The sequence below is a fragment of the Leucoraja erinacea genome, chromosome 2, assembly GCF_028641065.1.
Source record: "Leucoraja erinacea ecotype New England chromosome 2, Leri_hhj_1, whole genome shotgun sequence".
Lineage (NCBI taxonomy): Eukaryota > Metazoa > Chordata > Chondrichthyes > Rajiformes > Rajidae > Leucoraja > Leucoraja erinaceus.
In genome coordinates, this window is record NC_073378.1 from 50148536 (window position 1) to 50170697 (window position 22162).

The 22162-nt window shown below is 42.3% G+C and overlaps 1 protein-coding gene across 1 annotated transcript in view; it reads left to right on the forward strand.

Annotated features, from left to right (window-relative positions):
- Positions 1-22162, forward strand: part of tbc1d5 (TBC1 domain family, member 5) — a 392441-nt gene that overhangs the window by 327411 nt on the left and 42868 nt on the right. The window contains exon 20 of the mRNA XM_055656596.1: positions 6397-6548. Coding sequence (XP_055512571.1) covers positions 6397-6548 — 152 coding nt within the window. The remainder of the gene's footprint in view (positions 1-6396; positions 6549-22162) is intronic.

Genomic DNA, 22162 nt, shown 5'->3' on the forward strand with positions numbered 1-22162 from the left:
TCATACCCTCAAAGTTACCTTTCTTTATGTTCAGAACCATTGTCTCTGAATTAACAATGTCACTCTCCATCCTAATGAAGAACTCAACCATATTATGGTCACTCTTGCCCAAGGGGGCATGTACAACAAGACTGCTAACTAACCCTTCCTCATTACTCAATACCCAGTCTAAAATAGCCTGCTCTCTTGTTGGTTCCTCTACATGTTGATTTAGATAACTATCCTGCATACATTCCAAGAAATCCTCTTCCTCAGCACCCCTGCCAATTTGATTAATCCAATCTATATGTATTTTGCCTATCTGAACTAGAAGCATGTTACTATATGTGATGGAACAAACAAATACGGAGAGCTGTGCTAAGATTAAGAGCAGTGTCCTGCAGAAGAGACAAGCAATTGTCCGACGTGGTTATATTTATTCTTCCTCTGGTTCCCACTCCTGCATCACTTCTCCAAGCTCCCCTTCATTTGTTCCCTTGTCTCTATTTCCCATTCAATATCTCTTCCTGGCTAAGAACAGCAACAATTGGTGAAGCTACAACACAGAAGGACACATTTAAATAGTGGAAGCAACAAGCTATTTGCAAGCTTAAGCAATTCCACAACCAGTGGATCAGATCAAAGCTTTAGCCGTATTGCATCCATTTCTTAGAAATAGTGGTCAGTTGGACAATAAATGGGTAGGAAAGGTGTGACCATGAACATCCCCACTCTCCATGCTGGCAGATTCCAGGCCTGAAGAATTTGCAACCATCCTCAAAAAGAATACTGGGTAGGTGATCCATCTCTGTTCTGCTGAGAATTCCGCCAGGATAGATAGCAGCTTCCAGCCAATTTGCTTCACTCCTCGTGATACTAAGAAATATAATATGCAGAGGTATTGCCAATAACTTGTTCATGCATGTTCAGCTTGGAATCTGCTGTGACAACTTAGTCCCAGATCACATTTCAGTCTTGATCCAGACACAGCCTGTGAATTTGATAAAAAAGGGTAGAATGAAAACATTTAATCTAGTGTAGCATTAAGCAACCTTAATGTCAGGGAGTCTAAGAAATAGGGGACCAAAGTTAAACAAAGCAAAGTACCTGTGGCTGTTGGAGGCTAACCATCTAAGCCCAAGATATCGCTGTAGGAATTCCTCAGAGCTGTGTCCTAGCTCTTCCATCCATAACTGCTACTTCAATGGATTTCAATCTATTTCAAGATTGGAAACTGAATATTTGCTGATGATTAATTGATCATTTGCTGATGATTCCGAATAGTGTTCGGTTCCATTTGCGACTCATTGGGCAAATAAGTTCATGCCTAAAGAAAGCAAGTCTTGGATAATATATAGGTTTGATAAGTGGCAAATAATTATTATCTCACAAGTTCCAGGTAATGTCCATATTCAGTATCTCCATTGACATTCAAAGCATTATCATATCTGAATCACTTCCCATCAACATATGGGCGTGGGGATCACCATTAATTTGAAATTTTACCGAATCATTCACATAAATATACAATACGATGCAATAGAACTTTATTTATCCCAGTAGGGGAATTATCTGCCAACAGTTATAAAAACACAAAATACATGTAACATGAAATTAAATTGACGAGCCAGCCTTCCTGATGAGTTTGTTGATCCTACTGCTGTGCGCAGCCTTCGCCCTGCTGCCCCAGCACATGGCAGCGAAGAAGATGGCACATAGAACATCTGCAGCATTTTACGGCAGAAGTTTTGGAGCCTTCTCAGAAAGTACAGCCAGCTCTGTTCTTTCTTGTACAGGGCCTCAGCATTCCTGGACCATTCCAGTTTACTGTCCAGGTATACTCCAAGGTATTTGTATTCCCTGGTAAACGGCACATCGACACCATTGAGGGAGACAGGGGTGTTCCTCTCCTCCTATAGTCCACCACCAACTCCTTAGTCTTGTCAGTGTTGAGCTGCAGGTGATTCAGCCCACACCACTCAACAAAGTTGTTGACTACACCTTTGTTTTCAGCTTCCCTCCCTTCAATGATGCAGCCCACATTTGCAGTCATCTGAAAGGAGATGCAGTTATATCTGAAGTCCGAGGTGTAGATGGTAAACAAGAAGGGAGAGAGGATTGTCCCCTGTGGGGTCTCTGTGTTGCTCATCACCATGTCTGAGACACAGTTCTGTAGCCTGACATATTGTGGTCGGCCAGTCAGGTAGTTGGTGATCCAGGACACCAATGGAGCATCCACCCGCATCTTCGTCAGTTTGCTCCCTAGTTGTGCAGGCCGGATGGTGTTAAACGCACTGGAGAAGTTAAAAAACATGACTCTCACAATACTTCCCGGCTTATCCAGGTGAGCATGGGAATGATGGAGCAGGTGGATGATGGCATCCTCAACCCCCATATTTGTTTGGTAAGCGAATTGCAGGGGTCCAGGTATGGTTTAACCAGGGGTCGCAGGTGAGTGAGCACCAGCCTCTCCAGGGAGTTCATGATGTGCAAGGTCTGTAATCATTGAAGTAGCTGGGACACGTCCTGTTTGGTACAGGAACCAGGCAGGATGTCTACCACATCACAGGAACCCTCTCCAGGCTCAGGCTCAGGCTGAAGATATGCTTGAGTACTGCGCGCAACTGGCTGGCACAGGCCTTGAGTACCCTAGGGCTGACATCATTGGGACCCGCAGCTTTGCTTGGGCGGAGTCTGCTCAGCACCTACTCAGCATTGATGGTCAGGCATGACAAAGAAAGGGTAGAGGAAGTGGACCAGGGGGATTGAGAGGGAGAGACTGTCAGGGAGCAGGGGGGAGGGTGGTCAGAGGCCCCACCATCAAATCTATTAAAAAACTGGTTTAACTCGTTGGCCCAGTCCTGATTGATTTCCCTCCCCAGGCCACTGGTCTTCTTGTAGCCTGTAATGCTCTTCATACCGCTCCACACATCCCTCATGTTAATCTTCTGAAGTTTCAACTCCAGCTTCCACCTGTAGTCATCCTTGCCCTGTCTCAGCCTCGCCTTCAGGTCTTTCTGTACCTGTTTCGCCTCCTTCCTGTCACCATTCCTCAAGGCCCCCTTCTTCTAGTTGAGAAGTATCTCACTGGTGACCCAGGGCTTGTTATTGAGGAAACAGTGTACAGTCTCCTCACACACACAGAACTTTATGTAGCCGATAACACAGTCCGTAAGTCCATCAATGTCTTCTCCATGGGAACTACAGAGTGCGTCCCAGTCTGTGACCGCAAACAGTCATGTAGAGCGTCATAGGTCTCCTGTGACCACCTCCTCACTGACCTTGTGATAACAGGCAGCCTCTGGACCATTGGCTTATATCTGGGTAGGAGGTGAACCAGGTTGTGGTCAGATCTTTCCAGGGCGGAAGGGCTATGGAGCTGTACACCTCTTTAACATTGGCATACAACAGGTCCAATGTGTAGGAAGGAACGGCAGATGCTGGTTTAAATTGAAGATTGATACAAAATGCTGGAGTGACTCAGCGAGACAGGCAGCATCTCTGGAGAGAAGGAATGGATGATGTTTAGGGTCGAGACCCTTCTTCAGACTGATGTCATGGGAATGGGTGGTAGACAGATAAGGAAGTGTATCATTAATACACGTAAATATCATGCCAATTCAAATGGAGGAAGAATTAATATTCTGGAGAAAATGACATTCCCTGACCCCCAGAAATCTCCATTGCCTACAAAGCACTGGTCAGGCTGTACTCTCTGCTGACCTAGACAAGTGCAACTCCAAAGCCACTCAGGAAGTCTAATGCCACTCAGGGCGCAGCTGCTCACTTGATTGGCTTCCATCCATCACCTTAAACATTTAATCTATCCAGTACTGGTGTACCACGACTCCTGAATATACAAGGTACATATCAGCAACTTCTGAACATTTCCTTGTCAACTCCCCCCCACAACCAATAAACTCCACCATTTCTCAACAGACACATTGATATACCAATGAGTCCTCAAAGTCAGATGTCCATCCTAACTTGGAAATACATCACTGTCATTACTTCACTGGCATGTGAATATTCTGTAGATCCTTACTCAAAGGCACTGAGGATATAACTTTGTCACTTTAACCCACAGTCTACATCTGTTTATAAGGGCATGCATTGTTCCAGAGGAAAGCAAATCAATACATGGTAGTCCTCCTCATCAAAATATCCATATCGCATAAATCTATTTTAGAAGACTGATAAATATTGAAACACTGGTATGAATGGAAATATGACCATTTATTGTTCTTTTTTAATTTTCACAGAAATGCACAACCACAGCCAGGTATTTGGAACTTTCTAAAGACTGGTTTTACTTGTAAATACATCCTGTGAAATTTGATCACAACAGTAGACACATTTGGTGATTTTATTTCTTGAATAGATAAGAACCGATTTAGAGATACAGAACTAAATACAGAAAGTAGTTGAAGGTAAACAGTCCTTATGTTTGTGTATTTCTGTAAGACATAGCTCTCCACAATGCAGCTCAACATTATTTTTAACGTATACACGACTACTTGTCTCCAGTCTACTTGTAGGAAACTCTTCAGCTCACATGAACGGCTAAATTGCTCATTTGGGATAACCTGCATTTATTCTTGATTCATCTTGTCTGTGAACTCTTAAAAACTGTACTATAGCCAACAATGTGGCTGTTTACAAGATGTTGTTAATATTTAATGCCTTACAGTTAAAAAAACAAAATATTCCAACAGATACCCCATTTCCCTCCTGAAAAAGAATCCATAGTTTCAATAGATGTCCAAAGGTTCTAGATTTACTCTGAAACAACATTGAATAACACTTTGGACTACATGGAGCCACTTTTTTGAACAATACATAGTGTGAATTACAAATGTGAATCAGTGGTCCTTGCGAGTTGCCACTGTGATCATTTTGAATTATATGTTCCTGACTCAAGGTAATCATGGGCCAGTTATCATTATGCCTGTGTGGCCTATCCTCATCCTGGCTGCTGGCCCCAGGTCTGCTGACCTTACACCGCAAACACATTTTTGTTGGAGAAAGCCATAGATTTTCATCTGACCAATCCCAGCATGGAGAGGTGACTCAATTGAAAATAAAAGTTTATTTGGAGATTTCGACAGGGAAGATGTGGCGAGGTTGTTTCCAGTCGATAGATACTTCTGAAATTCTCAAAGTATTACATTTTTTCAATCTATTAAAATAATGTAAAATCTTAAGTTAAAACAATTATAAACATTTTAATAAAATCCAACAATGAAAATAAAACTTAAATTGCGTGTGAATTCAAAATCACCTTTGCCCCTGCAGGAGGTCCAACTTTGTTCAGATTGTTTGGCTGGATTCCTTGGTATAATGGTACAACTTGTGCTTCCAGCTGGACTCTAGAGGAATCCAATGTCAGGGCATGCTGGAAAAAAATACCAGCCAACTTTGGCACTTCTGCTTCATCGCTAACAGGCACAGAAATCCTAAACTTGCCAGAACTTATGCAGGCAATTGCTGACAGTAAAACTGAGGCAGGCAGGCAGTGGAACTGAGGGCATTTGCTGCAAAATGTATATCTTCACAGTGCCTCATGTACCTCATCGCAATTCCCTCAATATCTGCAAAACATATTACATACTGAAGGATTTATACATGATCTAACAATAACAAACTATGCAAAGGACTATAAGTGCTAGAGTAATTCAGTAAGTTAGGCAGCATCCCTGGAGAAAATGGATAGAAAAGAGCCAAGACCCTTTTACAGGCTCTATATATTTCTACATCATTAAAAAAAAATGTATTCACTTTTCGACACATTTCCTTGATCATCTGTGAAATTTCAGAGAACATTGATGATAAATACAGTATTAACAGAGTACTTCAGAGAGCTTTCAATTCAAATTTTGACGCATAATGGATCACACAGGGAATGATTCTGAGAGTTTGGAATGTGGGTCATGTTTGTCAACGGAGGATTTGTCATGAACCAAGTTATTTAACATCTTAGTTTTATGTTCATTTTCAACAGGGCTTCAAGAACTTCAGCTTTTGATCAGACTTTCTTTTAATTTTAAATACTGTACCGTGAATCAATCTCTGCTCATATATATTTGGAAAAATTGTTTGCAATTTGATGTTGACAGACATTTTAATTGTTTTATGTTTGAAATCTTTAAAGAAATACATGCATTTATCTTTTTTGAAGTTTCTCTTGCAATACGGGAAGAAATTGTAAATTTTAGAACAAGACACATTAAATAATGTATTAGGAATGTTTTGCACACTTCTGCACTGTTTTTGATATGCCTGGTAGAATAAGTCAATATTGTAAATAAATGATATTATACCAAACAATTATGATATGGAAGAGAAGAAAATGGCTTTTTAAAAACACAGTGAAATCATTTAGGTGATTGTTGTGGTCTTTTGCACTATTTCCTTTAGGTCACAGCAGCAGTCACGTTAGTGCTTCACCAAGTACTGAGAGTTTGCCCACTGCATCCCCTCCACATTCTACTGCTAAAAAGGATTCATTCTTTAGTACAATCTCTCGTTCACGATCGCACAGTAAAACAATGGGTGGCCGAAAAGATACGGTGAGTCCTTTCAGTCAGCTCTCATGTTAAAAGTAAAAACTTGTTCTCATGTTATAAATAAGAAAGTCTTTTTTTAATTCCCTCGTTTTTTTTCTTGCAGTTTTATGTTAACCTTCAATGCACTTTTATTTCTTCAGCAACAGAAAAGTATTTATTTCTGCCCTTGATACCTTGAACCATATGTTTGCCAAACACCTTTAATGTAATAGAGCTGTTAAATATTTAAATTCTTGATTAAGGCATCTCCAGTAACTACTGAATAATAATTTGTCTAAATATTTTCACTCACAGAGGTGGTGTGAATAACTTTATAATTAATCTTTCAGGCCTCAATATTATTCAAGTACATACTTACAAAGGCAGTCCCATCTGTTAAAAATCTTTTGTGCATGATTGGCATAATTGGTTCATACTGCTACACAAATTTTAGTTAGTTCATTTGTAACCCAAACTTTGCTGTTTCAGTGATTTCCTCGGAGGTGGCACGGCAGTTAGTGCTGCTGCCTCAGCTCCAAAGGTCCAGATTTGATCCTGATCTCTGGTGATGTCTACATGAAATATGGATGTTCTGTCATGTGAATTTCACCTGGGTGCTCCGGTTTCCTCGCGCTTCACAAACATGTGCTGATTACTCAGTTGGCTACTGTAAATCACTCTTTAGTGTAACTTAATGCCAGCTTATGGACAAATTTGGGAGAGAATAAGTTGTAGGAAGATAGGGAGAAATTAGCATACTCCCCTGCACGGACGGCATGGACCTGATAGATCAAATATCCTTCTTCTATGTCTGTATAAGATAAGGATGATGTTTGAATCATCCCATTACCTATGTAGCTCTAAGCTAAATCATTAGTAACATTCTATGAATGTCAAGGAAGAGAAAGCTGGACATGATTATCCTTCTCAACTTGTCTGCAATTACACATAATTGGCTGTGACCGTTTACATAAGTTGGGGGACAATGTAGATACATTTTAATGAGACAACTTGTTTTTAATTCATTTATTACCCATAGCCGATTTCCCCTTGAGAAAGTGCTGGAGAGTTGCTTTCTTCAACTACTGTATTCCATGTGGTGGATTTTGCTTGGGATTTTTACACATTACAATATATTTTACACATTAGAATGGTGTATTTTGCTGTGTGGTGATGTTCCTTTTATGTCTCCAACCCCTGTCCCAGATAGTGTCAGAGGTTTAGGAGGTGCAGTAATGCACATCACAGATTACATACAGAGCCGTATGGTTCATCAGTGGGTTTAAGGGAATGGAGTATCAGTCAAGCAGCTTACCTCGTCATGAATACATTTGAGGATCTTAAATATCGCGAGAGCTAAGGCTGGCCAATGCACATCTAAATTAAGCCTTTTGAATGATGGAAATGCTGTGGGAAATCCCATCTGACTGAATTAAATCACACCACAGAATTTCCAGCATCAGACCTGCCCGTGTAGCCATAGTAATTTTGTGGGTGGTCTGTTCTGGCGAAGGGTCACTGACCTGTCTCTGACTGTTTCTCTTCTCACTGGTGTGGTCGGAGTATTTACAGCATTTTCTATTTTTGTTGTGGCTGGTCCAGCACTTTTATCGTGGCACCAGGAATGCCAATGATTGAGCACGTGCCAATGACCATTCTGTGAACTTTCTAAGCTAGACTTTGCTTGTGGAAATCATTGCAAGGCACTTTTTCCATTGATTGATTGAAAGATATAGTATGGAAACAAGCCCTTCAGCTCACCATGTGCACACCGACCATCAAGCACACGTTCACACTAGTTCTATGTGATTTCCCTTTAGCATCCACTTGCTGCACACCAGTAGTAATTTAAAGAGATCAATCAACCTGCAAACCAGCATGACTTAGGGATGTGAGAGCACCTGGAGGAAACCCACGTGGCCACAGAGAGAATGTGCAAACGCCACACAGACAGGACCTGAGGTCAGGATCAAACCTGGGTCTCTGGGACCGCTGTGCCACTTAGCAGCCCGTGCTTGGGTGTTGATAGGTTTTACTTTGTGAGGACACAGCTTCATTGACTGAGAAATTGTGAATCTTAAACTTAAGATGGAAGGAATATCCCAGGAAAGGAGAGAGGAAGGAGGCAGCAGAACTGGCCACTTCTGAATACCAATAGAGAAAGCAAGTTAACTTAAATCGTAGTATTTGATATTGTACTTGTTAGACTGCGCAGATAGATGAGTTTGCTGTTCCCCAAACTTGCATTTAACTTGTTTGTAAGTGCAGTAGGCCACAGGCATTATGTGAGTGTGGGACAGACAGTTGAGATGCAGGCAACAGGAAGCACAAAGTTACTCTGTGGATTGATTGCAGCTGCTCTGCCAATATGCATTTGTTTTCTCCAATATAGAGGAGACCGCATTATGATCTGCAAATGCAGTACAGTGGATTAAAAGAAGTGCAAGTGAATTGCTGCATCATCCGGAAGTACTATTGGGTTGGGCAGTGGTGCAGCGGTAGAGTTGCTACCTTACAGCGCTTCGTGGTGCAGCGCCGAGGCCCGAATTCGATCCCGACTACGGGTGCTGTCTGTACAGAGTTTGTACGTTCTCCCCGTGACTGCGTGGATTTTCTCTGAGATCTTCGGTTTCCTCCCACACTCCACCCACCAATGACATAAGGCAGAATTACAGGATTAATAGTTCTCAGGCTTTTCCTTGCAGCCTTTCTTAAACAAAGGCACAACTTTAGCCATGCTCCAGTCTTCCAGCACCTCATCTGTGGCTATCGTTAATATAAATATTTCTGCAATTTCCCTGGCTCCCCACAATGTCCGATAAATTCCCACGGATTTATCTAGCTTAGTGCTTTTATAAGACATCTAGCATTTCCTCTTCTCTAATGCAAACCCTCTCAAAACTTCACTCAACTTCCCCGAGTTCTCTAGCATCCATGTCTTTCTCCACAGTATATACAGACGAGTTATATTTTTTTGGCACTTTGCCCATCTCTTGAGCCTCCACAACAGGCAGTCTCATTAATCGTCATGGGGCCCTGCTCTCCCATGTTACTATTTTTGTTCTTGATATACTTGTGGAATCTTTTTAGACAATAGATAATAGACAATAGACAATAGGTGCAGGAGTAGGCCATTCGGCCCTTCGAGCCAGCACCGCCATTCAATGTGAAATTGGCTGATCATCGCAAGTCAGTACCCCGTTCCTGCCTTCTCCCCACATCCCAACTCCGCTATTTTTAAGAACCCTATCTAGCTCTCTCTTGAAAGCATCCAGAGAACCTTCCTCCACCACCATCTGAGGCAGAGACTTCCACAGACTAACCACTCTCTGTGAGAAAAAGTGTTTCCTCGTCTCCGTTCTAAATGGCTTACTCCTTATTCTCCTTTACCTTATATGCCAAAGCTTTCTCATGCTCCCACGTAGACCTTGCACAGAGGCTGGAAATTCGAAGTAGCCATCGTTTGCATCCGAAGCAATCGATGAACATTGTGTGGATTATAGTCCTTGCTCCTCTTTATTAGACTGACCATCTTTTATCCCCAGAATATTAAAAATAGCAATATAATAAAAAGGAACTGCAGATGCGGTGTAGGAAGGAACAGCAGATGCTGGTTTACACCGAAGATAGACTCAAAATGTGGAATAACTTAGTGGGTCAGGCAGGATTTCTGGAAAAAATGAAGAGGTGACATTTCGGGAAGTGATCCTTCTTCAGACTAAGAGTCAGGGGACAGAGAAACTAGAGGCATGAAGAAACATAGAAAATAGGTGCAGGAGAAGGCCATTCGGCCCTTTGAGCCAGCACCGCCATTCATTGTGATCATGGCTGATTGTCCCCTATCAATAACCCGTGCCTGCCTTCTCCCCATATCCATTGACTCCACTAGCCCCTAGAGCTCTATCTAACTCTCTCTTAAATCCATCCAGTGATTTGGCCTCCACTGCTCTCTGTGGCAGGGAATTCCATAAATTCACAACCCTCTGGGTGAAAAAGTTTTTCTCACCTCAGTCTTAAATGACCTTCCCTTTATTCTAAGACTGTGGCCCCTGGTTCTGGACTCGTCCGACATTGGGAACATTTTTCCTACATCTAGCTTGTCCAGTCCATTTATAATTGTATATGTTTTTATAAGATCCCCCTAATCCTTCTAAACTCCAGTTAGCTTGTCCAGTCCATTTATAATTGTATATGTTTTTATAAGATCCCCCTAATCCTTCTAAACTCCAGTGAATACAAGCCTAGTCTTTTCAATCTTTCCTCATATGACAGTCCCGCCATCCCAGGCATCAAAACCCAGAACAAATCAGAGCTGGCAATGATGGCCAAGGAGCCCACAATGGTCTATTGTTGGCTGTGGAGGAGGTGATAACGGAGGGATACGAACAATGAAACTAGCAGGACGACGAGAGTGGGCGAGGGGGATGGAATGAGAGGGAATGCAAGGTGAAGTGTGCGCATGTGCAGGGCCTTTCCAGATTGTGCGCATGTGCGGGGTCTCGGGCCAGCGAGGCCTGCGGAATCAGCGATATTTTCCAGGCGCTTTGAAGTTATGTATTACAGAAATTAGTTGCTTAAAGCTTAAATAAAGTTTAAGTAAATTACGAGTAGCGTAAAAGTTTCATTTGCCTCACAACAATTTAAGCAACTCAATCTCAGAAGTTAAGCAGTGTGACATCAAGATGGAGAAACTATTGAAACCACAACGCTTGGATCTGGATCCCAACTCACCTACTGCTGCAAGGAATGGAAGCACTGGCTTCGTACACTAAATAACTTCTTTGATGAATGTGGCGACAATGCACCAGACAAATTCAGGACATTAATAAGCTCTGTCTCTGATGATGTATTTGATTACATCAAGGAATGTACTTATGATTCTGCTATTGATGTACTAAGCAGACTCTTCATTAAGACACCCAATATAATATTTGCTCGACACTTCCTTGCTACTCGTAAACAAAAACCTGGTGAGTCACTTGATGAATTTTTACAAGAACTTCAAAGACTTATTATAGACTGTGCCTTCAAAGCAGTTACAACTGATCAATATCGACAGGAACTTATTTGAGACTCTTTTATCAATGGTTTGGCATCGCCTTTAATATGACAGACTATTAGAAAACAAAACCTTGGATTTACAGTCAGCTTACAATCAAGCTTACTCATTAGACTTGGCTCAAAAAAATTCAGATGCTTATGGCTCATCTAATGTGTACTCTGCTGCAACTACTACAAAAGAATCTCACCCAAGTACTAATATGGAGCAAGCTGAAACAATTTCTACTGATAAATGTGCCGTTGCTGCAGCATATACCTTTTCAATAAGGAAGTGTTACTTTTGCGGGGGTAATATTCATAATAGAGAGATATGTCCTGCTCGAGAGGCAACTTGTAATAGTTGTGGCAATAAGGGACATTATTCGAGAGTATGCAAGTCCAAAGCAACTACTAAAGATGTGACTGCTGCCATGTATATGCCTTCTTTATGTGCAATTACAGCTGCATTTCCTCAGAGCTTGTCTCATGCAGCTACTACGGTATCCATTTAGCATAATATGCAAACATACCAAGGACCCTTCGTAGTGAGTTTAATATAGTTGGAACAGGTATCTTGGAGTGGGCAGAATCTTTCAATGGTATCCATCAATGGCCATACGCTTAATGTAATACTTGATTCTGGCAGTTCAGAAAGTTTTATAAGTGAACAAGTTTTGTCTCGACTAAATCTAACTATAATTCCTTCAAATAGAGAAATCTCGATGGCTCTGACAACTCTCAATACTCAAGTTATTGGATCTTGTATTGCAGTCTTTATTCTGAACAAAAATAGTTATAAATCAGTATGTCTTGGTATTTTGAAAAATTTGTAGCAATATAATTCGAGGTCAGGATTTTCAGAAACAGCACAGATCACTTCAAATAATGTATGAAGGAACTGTGCCTGATCTTGTATTTTCAAAACCTCCAGTATTGTGTGCTTTTTCTGTTGCATCTGGTGAGTGTCCTTCATTATTCACTAATTTATCCTTTGAGTGGATGCCAATTGCTACAAAATCAAGACATTTTAGTAAAGATGATAGGAATTTTATCAACACAGAAGTAACTAATCTTTCACAAGAAGGTATTCCCCTTGGAGGGCACAAGTTGTCGTGGCTAAGGACCCCTTGGAGAGACATAGAAAGAGACTATGCATTGATTACTCTCAAACTATAAACCAGTTCACGGAGCTTGATGCATATCCATTACCTCGTATAGAAGAGATTATCAATACATTAGCTAAGTATAAGATATTGTCTACTTTTGACCTAAAAAGTGCTTACTATCAAATTCCTTTGAAAGAATCGGAGAAGAAATACACTGTGATTGAAGCAAATAGGAAATTATACCACTACTGCAGAGTTCCCTTTGGTGTAACTAATGGTGTGGCTGTTTTTCAGAGAGAGATGGACAAACTTGTTGAACATGAAAACCTTAAAGATACTTTCCCTTATCTTGATAATATAACCATTGCAGGAAAAGACCAAGCTGAACATGAAGAAAATGTACAACGGTTTTTAAAAGTTGTACATTCTAAAAAGCTAACATTAAATGAGGCTGTCAATAACATCAGTGTCATCAATTAATACTCTTGGTTAGAGGGTTGGAAATGATATAGTCAAGCCTGATCCAGAAAGTCTCCGCCCACTCCAAGAGATACCTGTTCCAGCTACATTAAACTCTCTACGAAGGGTTCTTGGTATGTTTGCATATTATGCTAAATGGACACCAAATTTTTCTGACAAAATGTAACCTTTGATTAGAGCAAAATCTTTGTCCCATGACTCTACAGCAATTGGTGCCTTTACTTTAAAGAAACAAGGCAGTGAATTGCACTACCCACCCGTCGAAAAGGAAGCTACAGCAATTATTGAAACAGTGGGAAAATTGATTCATTTCCTTGCTCGCCAACACTTCAATTTGATAACAGATCAGTGTTCAGTAGCTTTTATACTGGATAATCGGAAACGAACGAAGATTAAAAACAGTAAAATTCATGAATGGAGGATTGAATTATCTGCATATAATTATTCAATTGAGTACCGCCCTGGTAATGGATAATGTTGCTCCGGATACATTAACTTGAGCATTTTGTGCCTCTGTTCATTCTTCTGTACTCACTAATCTTCACAATGGGCTGTGTCATCCTGGAGTCACTCGCATGTCACACTATGTTCGTTCCAAAAACTTACCTTTCTCTACAGAAGTTGTGAAGATGACGTGTGCTTCATGTAGAATCTGTGCTGATTTAAAACCAAGATTCTTCCGTCCTGAAGAAGGAAGATTGATCAAAGCTACTCAACCTATGGAACTTATGAGTATTGACTTCAAAGGGCTTTTTACCATCCTCCTCTCGAAATGTTTATATACTTACCATAGTTGATGAATATTCGAGGTTTCCATTTGTTCCTTGTCCAAATATGTCAGCTGCTACGGTTATCAAATGTTTAGATCAACTGTTTTCATTCTCTGGATTTCCAAGTTACGTACATTCTGATAGGGGCATCTCATTTATGTCAACATTTAAAAGACTACCTTTCTAATGGAGGAATTGCAACAAGTGAAACAACACCATATCATCCTATTGGAAATGGTCAGGTTGAGAGGAAAAACAGAATCATTTGGAAAGCAGTGAATCTGGCTTTAAAGTCAAATGACATACCAGATCAGCAGTGGGAGTGTGTTCTACCAGGTGCATTACACTCCATCAGATCTCTACTGTCAACTGCTACCAATACTACTCCACATGAGCAGTTCTTTAATTTCAAACGGCGTTCTTCTAGTGGTACTTCTCTGCCATCATGGTTAACTAGCAATTGGGCCTGTGTTGCTTTGTCGGTATGTCCGTACAAATAAGAATGAGCCTTTTGTTGATGAAGTTGAACTGACTGATGTCAACCCTTCTTATGCAACTATCAAGTTTCAGGATGGACGTCAGTCAACGGTCTCACTTCGTGACCTTGCACCATGTCCGTCTTCCCCATCAGCTCCATCACTCCTTGATAATATTAATCAAGAACTTCCTTCAACACTCCCATCATCCCCTATGGAAACTTCTATAAGTAATTCTAAAATTGAAAATGTAAATAACAATATGAGTGAAGTTGATGACGAAGCAATATATGTACCACCAGCTATTGAAACACCATTATCTCCTGATGCTCCAGTGCTGCGACGGTCATCAAGACACACTAACCCTCCTGACCGTCTCAACTTAGAAATAGGAGGGGAAAATGAATGAAGTGTGCGCATGTGCGGTGTCTCGGGCCGGCGCTTTGAAGTTATGTATTACAGAAATCAGTTGCTTAAAGTTTAAGTAAATCAAGTTTAAGTAAATTACAAGTAGTGTAAAAGTTTAATTTGCCTCACAACACAAGGGCTACTTGAAATTAGAGAAATCAAATTCATACCGCCTGGTTGTAAGCTAAAGGGCCTGTCACACGAGCATGCGACTTGCATGCGGCAAGTGCGACCTAAAGGGCCGGTCCCACCAGCATGCCCCTGCATGCGGCAAGCGCGACCAAACCAGAAGCGGGGGCCGCGCGGAGGTCGAGTGAGTGAAATGAAGTTCGAGCGAAGTCCGCGGGAAGTTTGCGCGTGACGTACGGCGTCGAGGCGGCTGCGGGCCGGCAGGCCATTGCCGTGTGGAATTTTTAAACACGGTCAGTTTTTCGGAGCCCCGCGCGATGTCGGGACCAGCTCCGCACAACTCCATACGGCTCCGGCGATAGAAGTGGGACCGGCCCCACGAGGCTGTACGGCTCAAGGGACCACGTTAGGTTGCGCTTGCCGCATGGAGGCGCATGCTGGTGGGACTGGCTCTTTAGTTCGCGCTTGCCGCATGGAGTCGCATGCTCGTGGGACAGGCTCTTAACAAAGCAAAATATGAGGTTCTGTTCCTCCCAATTTATATGTGGCCTCACTCTGACAGTGGAGGAGGCACAGGACAGAAAGGTCAGCATGGGGAGGAGGGTGAAAATGTTTGGCAACTATGAGATCGCCTAGGCCAAGACGTGCTGAGCATAGGTGTTCAGTGAAACGATCGCTCAGTCTGCACTTGGTCTCGCCGATATATAGGAATCCACACTGAGAACAACAGATACAGTAGATGGGGTTGCAAGAGGTGCCTGAACCTCTGCCTCATCTGACAGGACTGTCGGGGTTCCTGGATGGACTCGAGGGAGGAGGTATGGATAGGTGTTGTGGTTGCAGGGGATGGTACCCAGGGAGGGGTGGTTGGGTGGGAAGGGATGAGTGAACCAGGTAGTTGCGGAGGAAATGGTCTCTGCGGAAAGCAGAAAGGGGTGGAGACTGGAAGATATGACTATTGGTGGGATCGAATTGGAGGTGGTGAATATGTCAGAGGAATATGTGCTGTACGTGATGGCTGATGGGGTAAAGATGAAGACTAGGGGAACTCTGTCCCTGTTGCGACTGGAGGGGGAGGGTGCAAGAGTGGAACTACAGGATATCTCAGATATGTGAGGGCCTCATCTATGATGGAAGAAGGGAACCCCCATTCCCTAAAGAATGAGGACATCTCAGATGCCCTGGTATGGATGCTGGTTTATACCGCAGATAGACACAAATGCTGGAGTAACTCATCTCTAGAGAAAATCATAGGTGATGTTCCGAGTCTGGATTGAGTTACTCCAGCATTTTATGTTAAATAGAAACTTTGTTGATAACAAAGCATTCATAGCAAAAAGATTTGAGTATAGGAGCAGGGAGGTTCTACTACAGTTGTACAGGGTCTTGGTGAGACCATACCTGGAGTATTGCGTACAGTTTTGGTCTCCTAATCTGAGGAAGGACATTCTTGCCATAGAGGGAGTACAGAGGAGGTTCACCAGACTGAATCCTGGGATGGCAGGACTTTCATATGAAGAAAGACTGGATAGACTCGGCTTGTACATGCTAGAATTTAGAAGATTGAGGGGGGATCTTATAGAAACTTACAAAATTCTTAAGGGGTTGGACAGGCTAGATGCAGGAAGATTGTTCCCGATGTTGGGGAAGTCCAGAACAAGAGGTCACAGTTTACGGATAAAGGGGAAATCTTTTAGGACTGAGATGAGAAAAACATTTTTTACACAGAGAGTGGCGAATCTCTGGAATTCTCTGCCACAGAAAGTAATTGAGGCCAGTTCATTGGCTATATTTAAGAGGGTTAGATGTGGCCCTTGTGGCTAAATGGATCAGGGGGTATGGAGAGAAGGCAGGTACAGGATACTGAGTTGGATGATCAACCATGATCATATTGAATGGCGGTGCAGGCTTAAAGGGCCGAATGGCCTACTCCTGCACCTATTTTCTATGTTTCAAACAATTAAAGAAAAGGAACAAATAATAAAAACAAGAAAAATAACTTAATGAATGATGAAGAATTATAGTTGTTAGACTTCCCTTTCCAGCACTGAAACACAAATCAGCCTTGTCTTCAGATGCAGACATTGACATAAAGCAATGTAATTCCCCAAAGCACTAAATCATAAGTTACAGGCTTGGCGTTGTCACAAATCTAGCAGTATGTTGCAGGAGCTGTTCCCATTTGTTTCTGGTTATGTGTTCTGCTTTTCTTCAGCACGGAGTTGGCTTTCTACTCCGTGATCAAAGGTCAACAAATGAGTTCCAGTCCTGAATGAAGAAGAGCAAAATGTGATCATAAGCCAAAAGCTGTTTCTCATTGTTTGAAGCTGCTCATATGTCTGTGAGAGAACATGATGTATAAAGGGCTGCTACACTGATAACCTAATCCACATTTGTATTCAGTGGTTGAATCAGTAGGAAAATTGCTTGTTGTAAGTGGTCACCCTGTGTTTGACCAGCTTAAGACCAATCAAAAGGTTCAAAACCTTGTCTGTGAAGAAATACGAGGAACATGAAGCACGGGGGGAGCTTTTAGTTTCCTTACATAGATCTGCTAATGCAAATAATGGCATTAAACAGGCCAACTTTCATTCATATTTTTCATAATATAGGTGGAACCCAGGTAAGGGCAGCACAGTGGTACAGCGGTAGAGGCTGCCTTATAGCACCAGAGACTTGGATTTGATCCTGACCACTAGTGCTGTCTGTAGAGTTCATACATTCTCCCTGTGACTGCATAGATTTTCTCCTGGTTTTCTCATTTCCTCCCACACTCCAAAGACTTGTAGGTTTGCAGGTTAATTGGCTAAATAAGTTGTAAAATTGTCCCTAGCGTAAAGGATATTGTTAGTGTATGGAATGATCGGCGTAGCACAACCTCGGTGAGCCCAACGGCCTGTTTCTGTGCTGTATCTCTAAAATCACCTACTCACTTCTATCCTAAATACATACTCTGTTTTCCAGTTACCTTCCCCATCTTGTCAATCAACCTCAGTATTTTATGTTTCAGTAAATTCCCCTTATTTTTTATAAACTCCAATGAGTATAAAATTAACCTGCCCACCATCACTTCAAAGATCAACCTCTTCATCCCATGAATCAACGAAGTGAACCATCTCTACTGCCTCAATGTAAATACATCCTACCTTAATTATGGTCGAAACCCTATGCAGTAGTCCAGGTGCAGTCTCAGTGGCATTGTGCAGATTTGCATTAGAACTTCCCTTGAAAGAGGGGGCAATTTACATTACCCCTCCTAATTATCTCTTCTACCTGCAGGCCAATTCTGTGTTTATGCACGCATTTCCAGATCACTTTGTACAGCAAAATTTTGTAGTCTCAGTACATCTAAATAATAATTTGTCATTTTATTCGTCATTCCACATTGGATAAACTTACATTTTCCCCACAGCATACCTCTTGTGCATTTAATAAGTCGATCCAGGACAAGTTGAACCAGGACAAGTTTAAGGATAAAGGGGAAATCCTTTAGGACCGAGATGAGAAAAACATTTTTCACACAGAGTGGTGAATCTCTGGAACTCTCTGCCACAGAAGGTAGTGAGGCCAGTTGATTGGCTATATTTAAGAGGGAGTTAGATGTGGCCCTTGTGGCTAAAGGGATCAAGGGGTATGGAGAAAAGGCAGGTACAGGATACTGAGGTGGATGATCAGCCGTGATCATATTGAATGGTGGTGCAGGCTCCGAATGGCCTACTCCTGTACCTATTCTCTATGTTTCTATGATCAATATTCTTTTGTAGGCTTGTTGTTCCCACCTCACAATTTGGTTACCTATCTGTGTTTGTATCACCAACAAATTCCCCAACAATGGATACCACCCTTAACTTCCCATCCTTCATTAGTCAATGATGGTAAATCCTTGTTATGGAGCCTAACTTTCCCACTGCGATGAGATTCTGTTCTTATTTATTAAATACATCTGCCTTTTGTCGTACCCTGAGTGTGTTTTCTCACTTCACTTTGGGCAACTCTATCTTCGTACCATTGTAACTGACATTGTTTAAGTATAGAGCACTATCTTCACACCCAGGTTTCTCACCTTCACACAGAAATCAAATGTTTTACTCTGCTCTGATTACTCATTCCTTGGGGATGCATCACTGTGAGGTCATTAATAAATCAGGTCCCTGGTTGGTATCTTAATGTGTTGCTCTACGAAATCATTGCAGATATATTCTGTGCCCTTGTCTTCAACGCTACATATGCCTGTTTGATTTGTCCCCATTAAGTGATGATTAAAATCACCTGCAATTATTGGAGCATCTTTCCTTTCATACAAGCCCTGTTTTTTCCTGATTGATACTCTTTCCTACAATATAGCTCCTATAGAAGAGACCTATATAATTGCGCCAGTGAGTTCTTCTCACTTTTTTATTATTTTCATCCAAATTGATTCTACATCTTCAGATTCTGAGCCAGTATTATGCCTCAACACAGCCATGGCCTCTGGCATTTAAAACTCCATTACCTTTTCATTTCTAACTAGCCGCCTTCCAAAATGTAAAATAACCCTGAGTATTTCATTTCCAGATATACACATTTATTTCTGTCCATGCCATCAACTTGTCTATTTTGCATTCATATAATGAGACTTTGATTTTATCTTAGCATTTTTCCTTGCTCTGACACAACATGCTGGCGCTTGTGCATCGAGCCATAGAGTGATACAGTGTGGAAACAGATCCTTCAGCCCAACTTGCACACACCGGCCATCATGTCCCAGCTACACTTCTGAAGAAGGGTCTCAACCCGGAACGTCACTCGTTCCTTCTCTCCAGAGATGCTGCCTGTCCCGCTGAGTTACTCCAGCATTTTGTGTGTACCTCCCAGCTACACTAGTCCCACCAACCTGCACTTGGTCCATATCCCTCCAAACCTGTCCTATCCATATACCTGTCTAACTGTTTTTTAAACGATGGGATAGTCCCACCTTCAACTATCTCCTCTGGCAGCTTGTTCCATACGCCCACCACCCTTTGTGTGAAAAAGTTACCCCTCAGATTCCTGCCAGAGGATCTTTTCCCCTTCACCTTGAACCAATGTGCTCTGGCCCTCGATTCCCCTACTCTGGGCAAGAGACTCTGTGCATCTACCCGAACTATTCCTCTCATGATTTTATATAGCTCAATAAGATGACCCCTCATCCTCTTGCACTCCAAGCAATAGAGACCCAGCCTACTCCACCTCTCCCTATAGCTCACACCGTCTAGTCCTGGCAACATCCTCGTAAACCTTCACTGAACCCTTTCAAGCTTGACAATATCTTTTCTATAATATGGTGCCCAGAACTGAACACAATATTCTAAATGCGGTCTCACCAACGTCTTATACAACTGCAACAAGACTCCCAACTTCTGTACTCAATACTCTGACTTATGAATGCCAATGTGCCACCTTATTTTGACCACCTTATTTACCTGCGATTCGACCTTCAGGGAGCCATGCGCTGGCACTCCTACGTCCCTCTGCTCCACAACACTCCCCAGAGGCCTAACATTCACTTAGACATCCCAAAATGCAACACCTGTATTAAATTCCATCAACCATTCCTCAGCCCACCTGGCCAATCAATCCAGATCCAGCTGCAATCTTTCACAACCATCTTCACTATCTGCAAGACCATTCACTTTTGTATCATCAGCAAACTTGCTAATCTTGTTTTGTATATTCTCATCCAAATCATTGATGTAGATGACAAACAGTAACGGGGGTGGCTATCCCTAATCAGCTCTTGCCCAGCCCGTCCAAATGCCTGTATAACCTATCCCTAAGAATGCTCTCTGGTAACTTTCCAACTACAGATGTTAAGCGCACCGGCCTATAGCTACCAGCATTTTCCCTGCAGCCCTTCTTGAAAAGAGGCACAACATTTGTCACCCTCCAGTCCTCTGGCACCTCTCCTGTATTTAAGGAGAACTCGTAAATTCATCCAGGGCTCCCGCAATTTCCTCTCTGTTTTCCCACAATGTCCTCGGATATAGACAATAGACAATAGGTGCAGGAGTAGGCCATTTGGCCCTTCGAGCCAGCACCGCCATTCAATGTGATCATGGCTGATCATCCCCAATTAGTCCCCCGTTCCTGCCTTCTCCCCATAGTCCCTGACTCCGCTATTTTTAAGAGCCCTATCTAGCTCTCTCTTGAAAGCATCCAGAGAACCTGCCTCCACCGCCCTCTGAGGCAGAGAATTCCACAGACTCACCACTCACTGTGAGAAAAAGTGTTTCCCCGTCTCCTTTCTAAATGGCTTACTCCTTATTCTTAAACTGTGGCCCCTGGTTCTGGACTCCCCCAACATCGGGAACATGTTTCCTGCCTCTAGCATGTCCAAGCTCTTCACAATCTTATATGTTTCAATGAGAATCCCTCTCATCCTTCTAAACTCCAGAGTGTACAAGCCCAGCTGCTCAATTCTCTCAGCATATGACAGTTCCGCCATCCCGGGAATTAACCTCGTAAACCTACGCTGCACTCCCTCAATAGCAAGAATGTCCTTCCTCAAATTAGGGGACCAAAACTGCACACAATACTCCAGGTGTGGTCTCACTAGGGCTCTGTAAAACTGCAGAAGGACCTCTTTGCTCCTATATTTGATTCCTCTTGTTATAAAGGCCGACATGCCATTCGCTTTCTTCACTGCCTGCTGTACCTGCCTGCTTACTTTCATAAACTGATGTTCAAGGACCCCCAGATCCCGTTGTTCTTCCCCTTTTCCCAACTTGATGCCATTTAGATAGTAATCTGCCTTCCTGTTTTTGCTACTAAAGTGGATAACCTCACATTTATCCGCATTAAACTTCATCTGCCATGCATCTGCCCACTCCCCCAACCTGTCCAGCTCACCCTGCATTCTCATAGCATTCCTCCTCACAGTTCACATTGCCACCCAGCTTTGTGTCATCTGCAAATTTCCTAATGTTACTTTGAATCCCTTCCTCCAAATCATTGATGTATATTGTAAATAGCTGTGGTCCCAGCACCGAGCCTTGCGGTACCCCACTAGTCACTGCCTGCCATTCTGAAAGAGACCCGTTAATCCCTACTCTTTGTTTCCTGTCTGCCAACCAATTCTCTGTCCATGTCTGCACTCTACCCCCAATTCCACGTGCCCTAATTTTGCCCACTAATCTCCTATGTGGGACGTTATCAAATGCTTTCTGAAAGTCCAGGTACACTATATCCACTGGGTCTCCCTTGTCCATTTT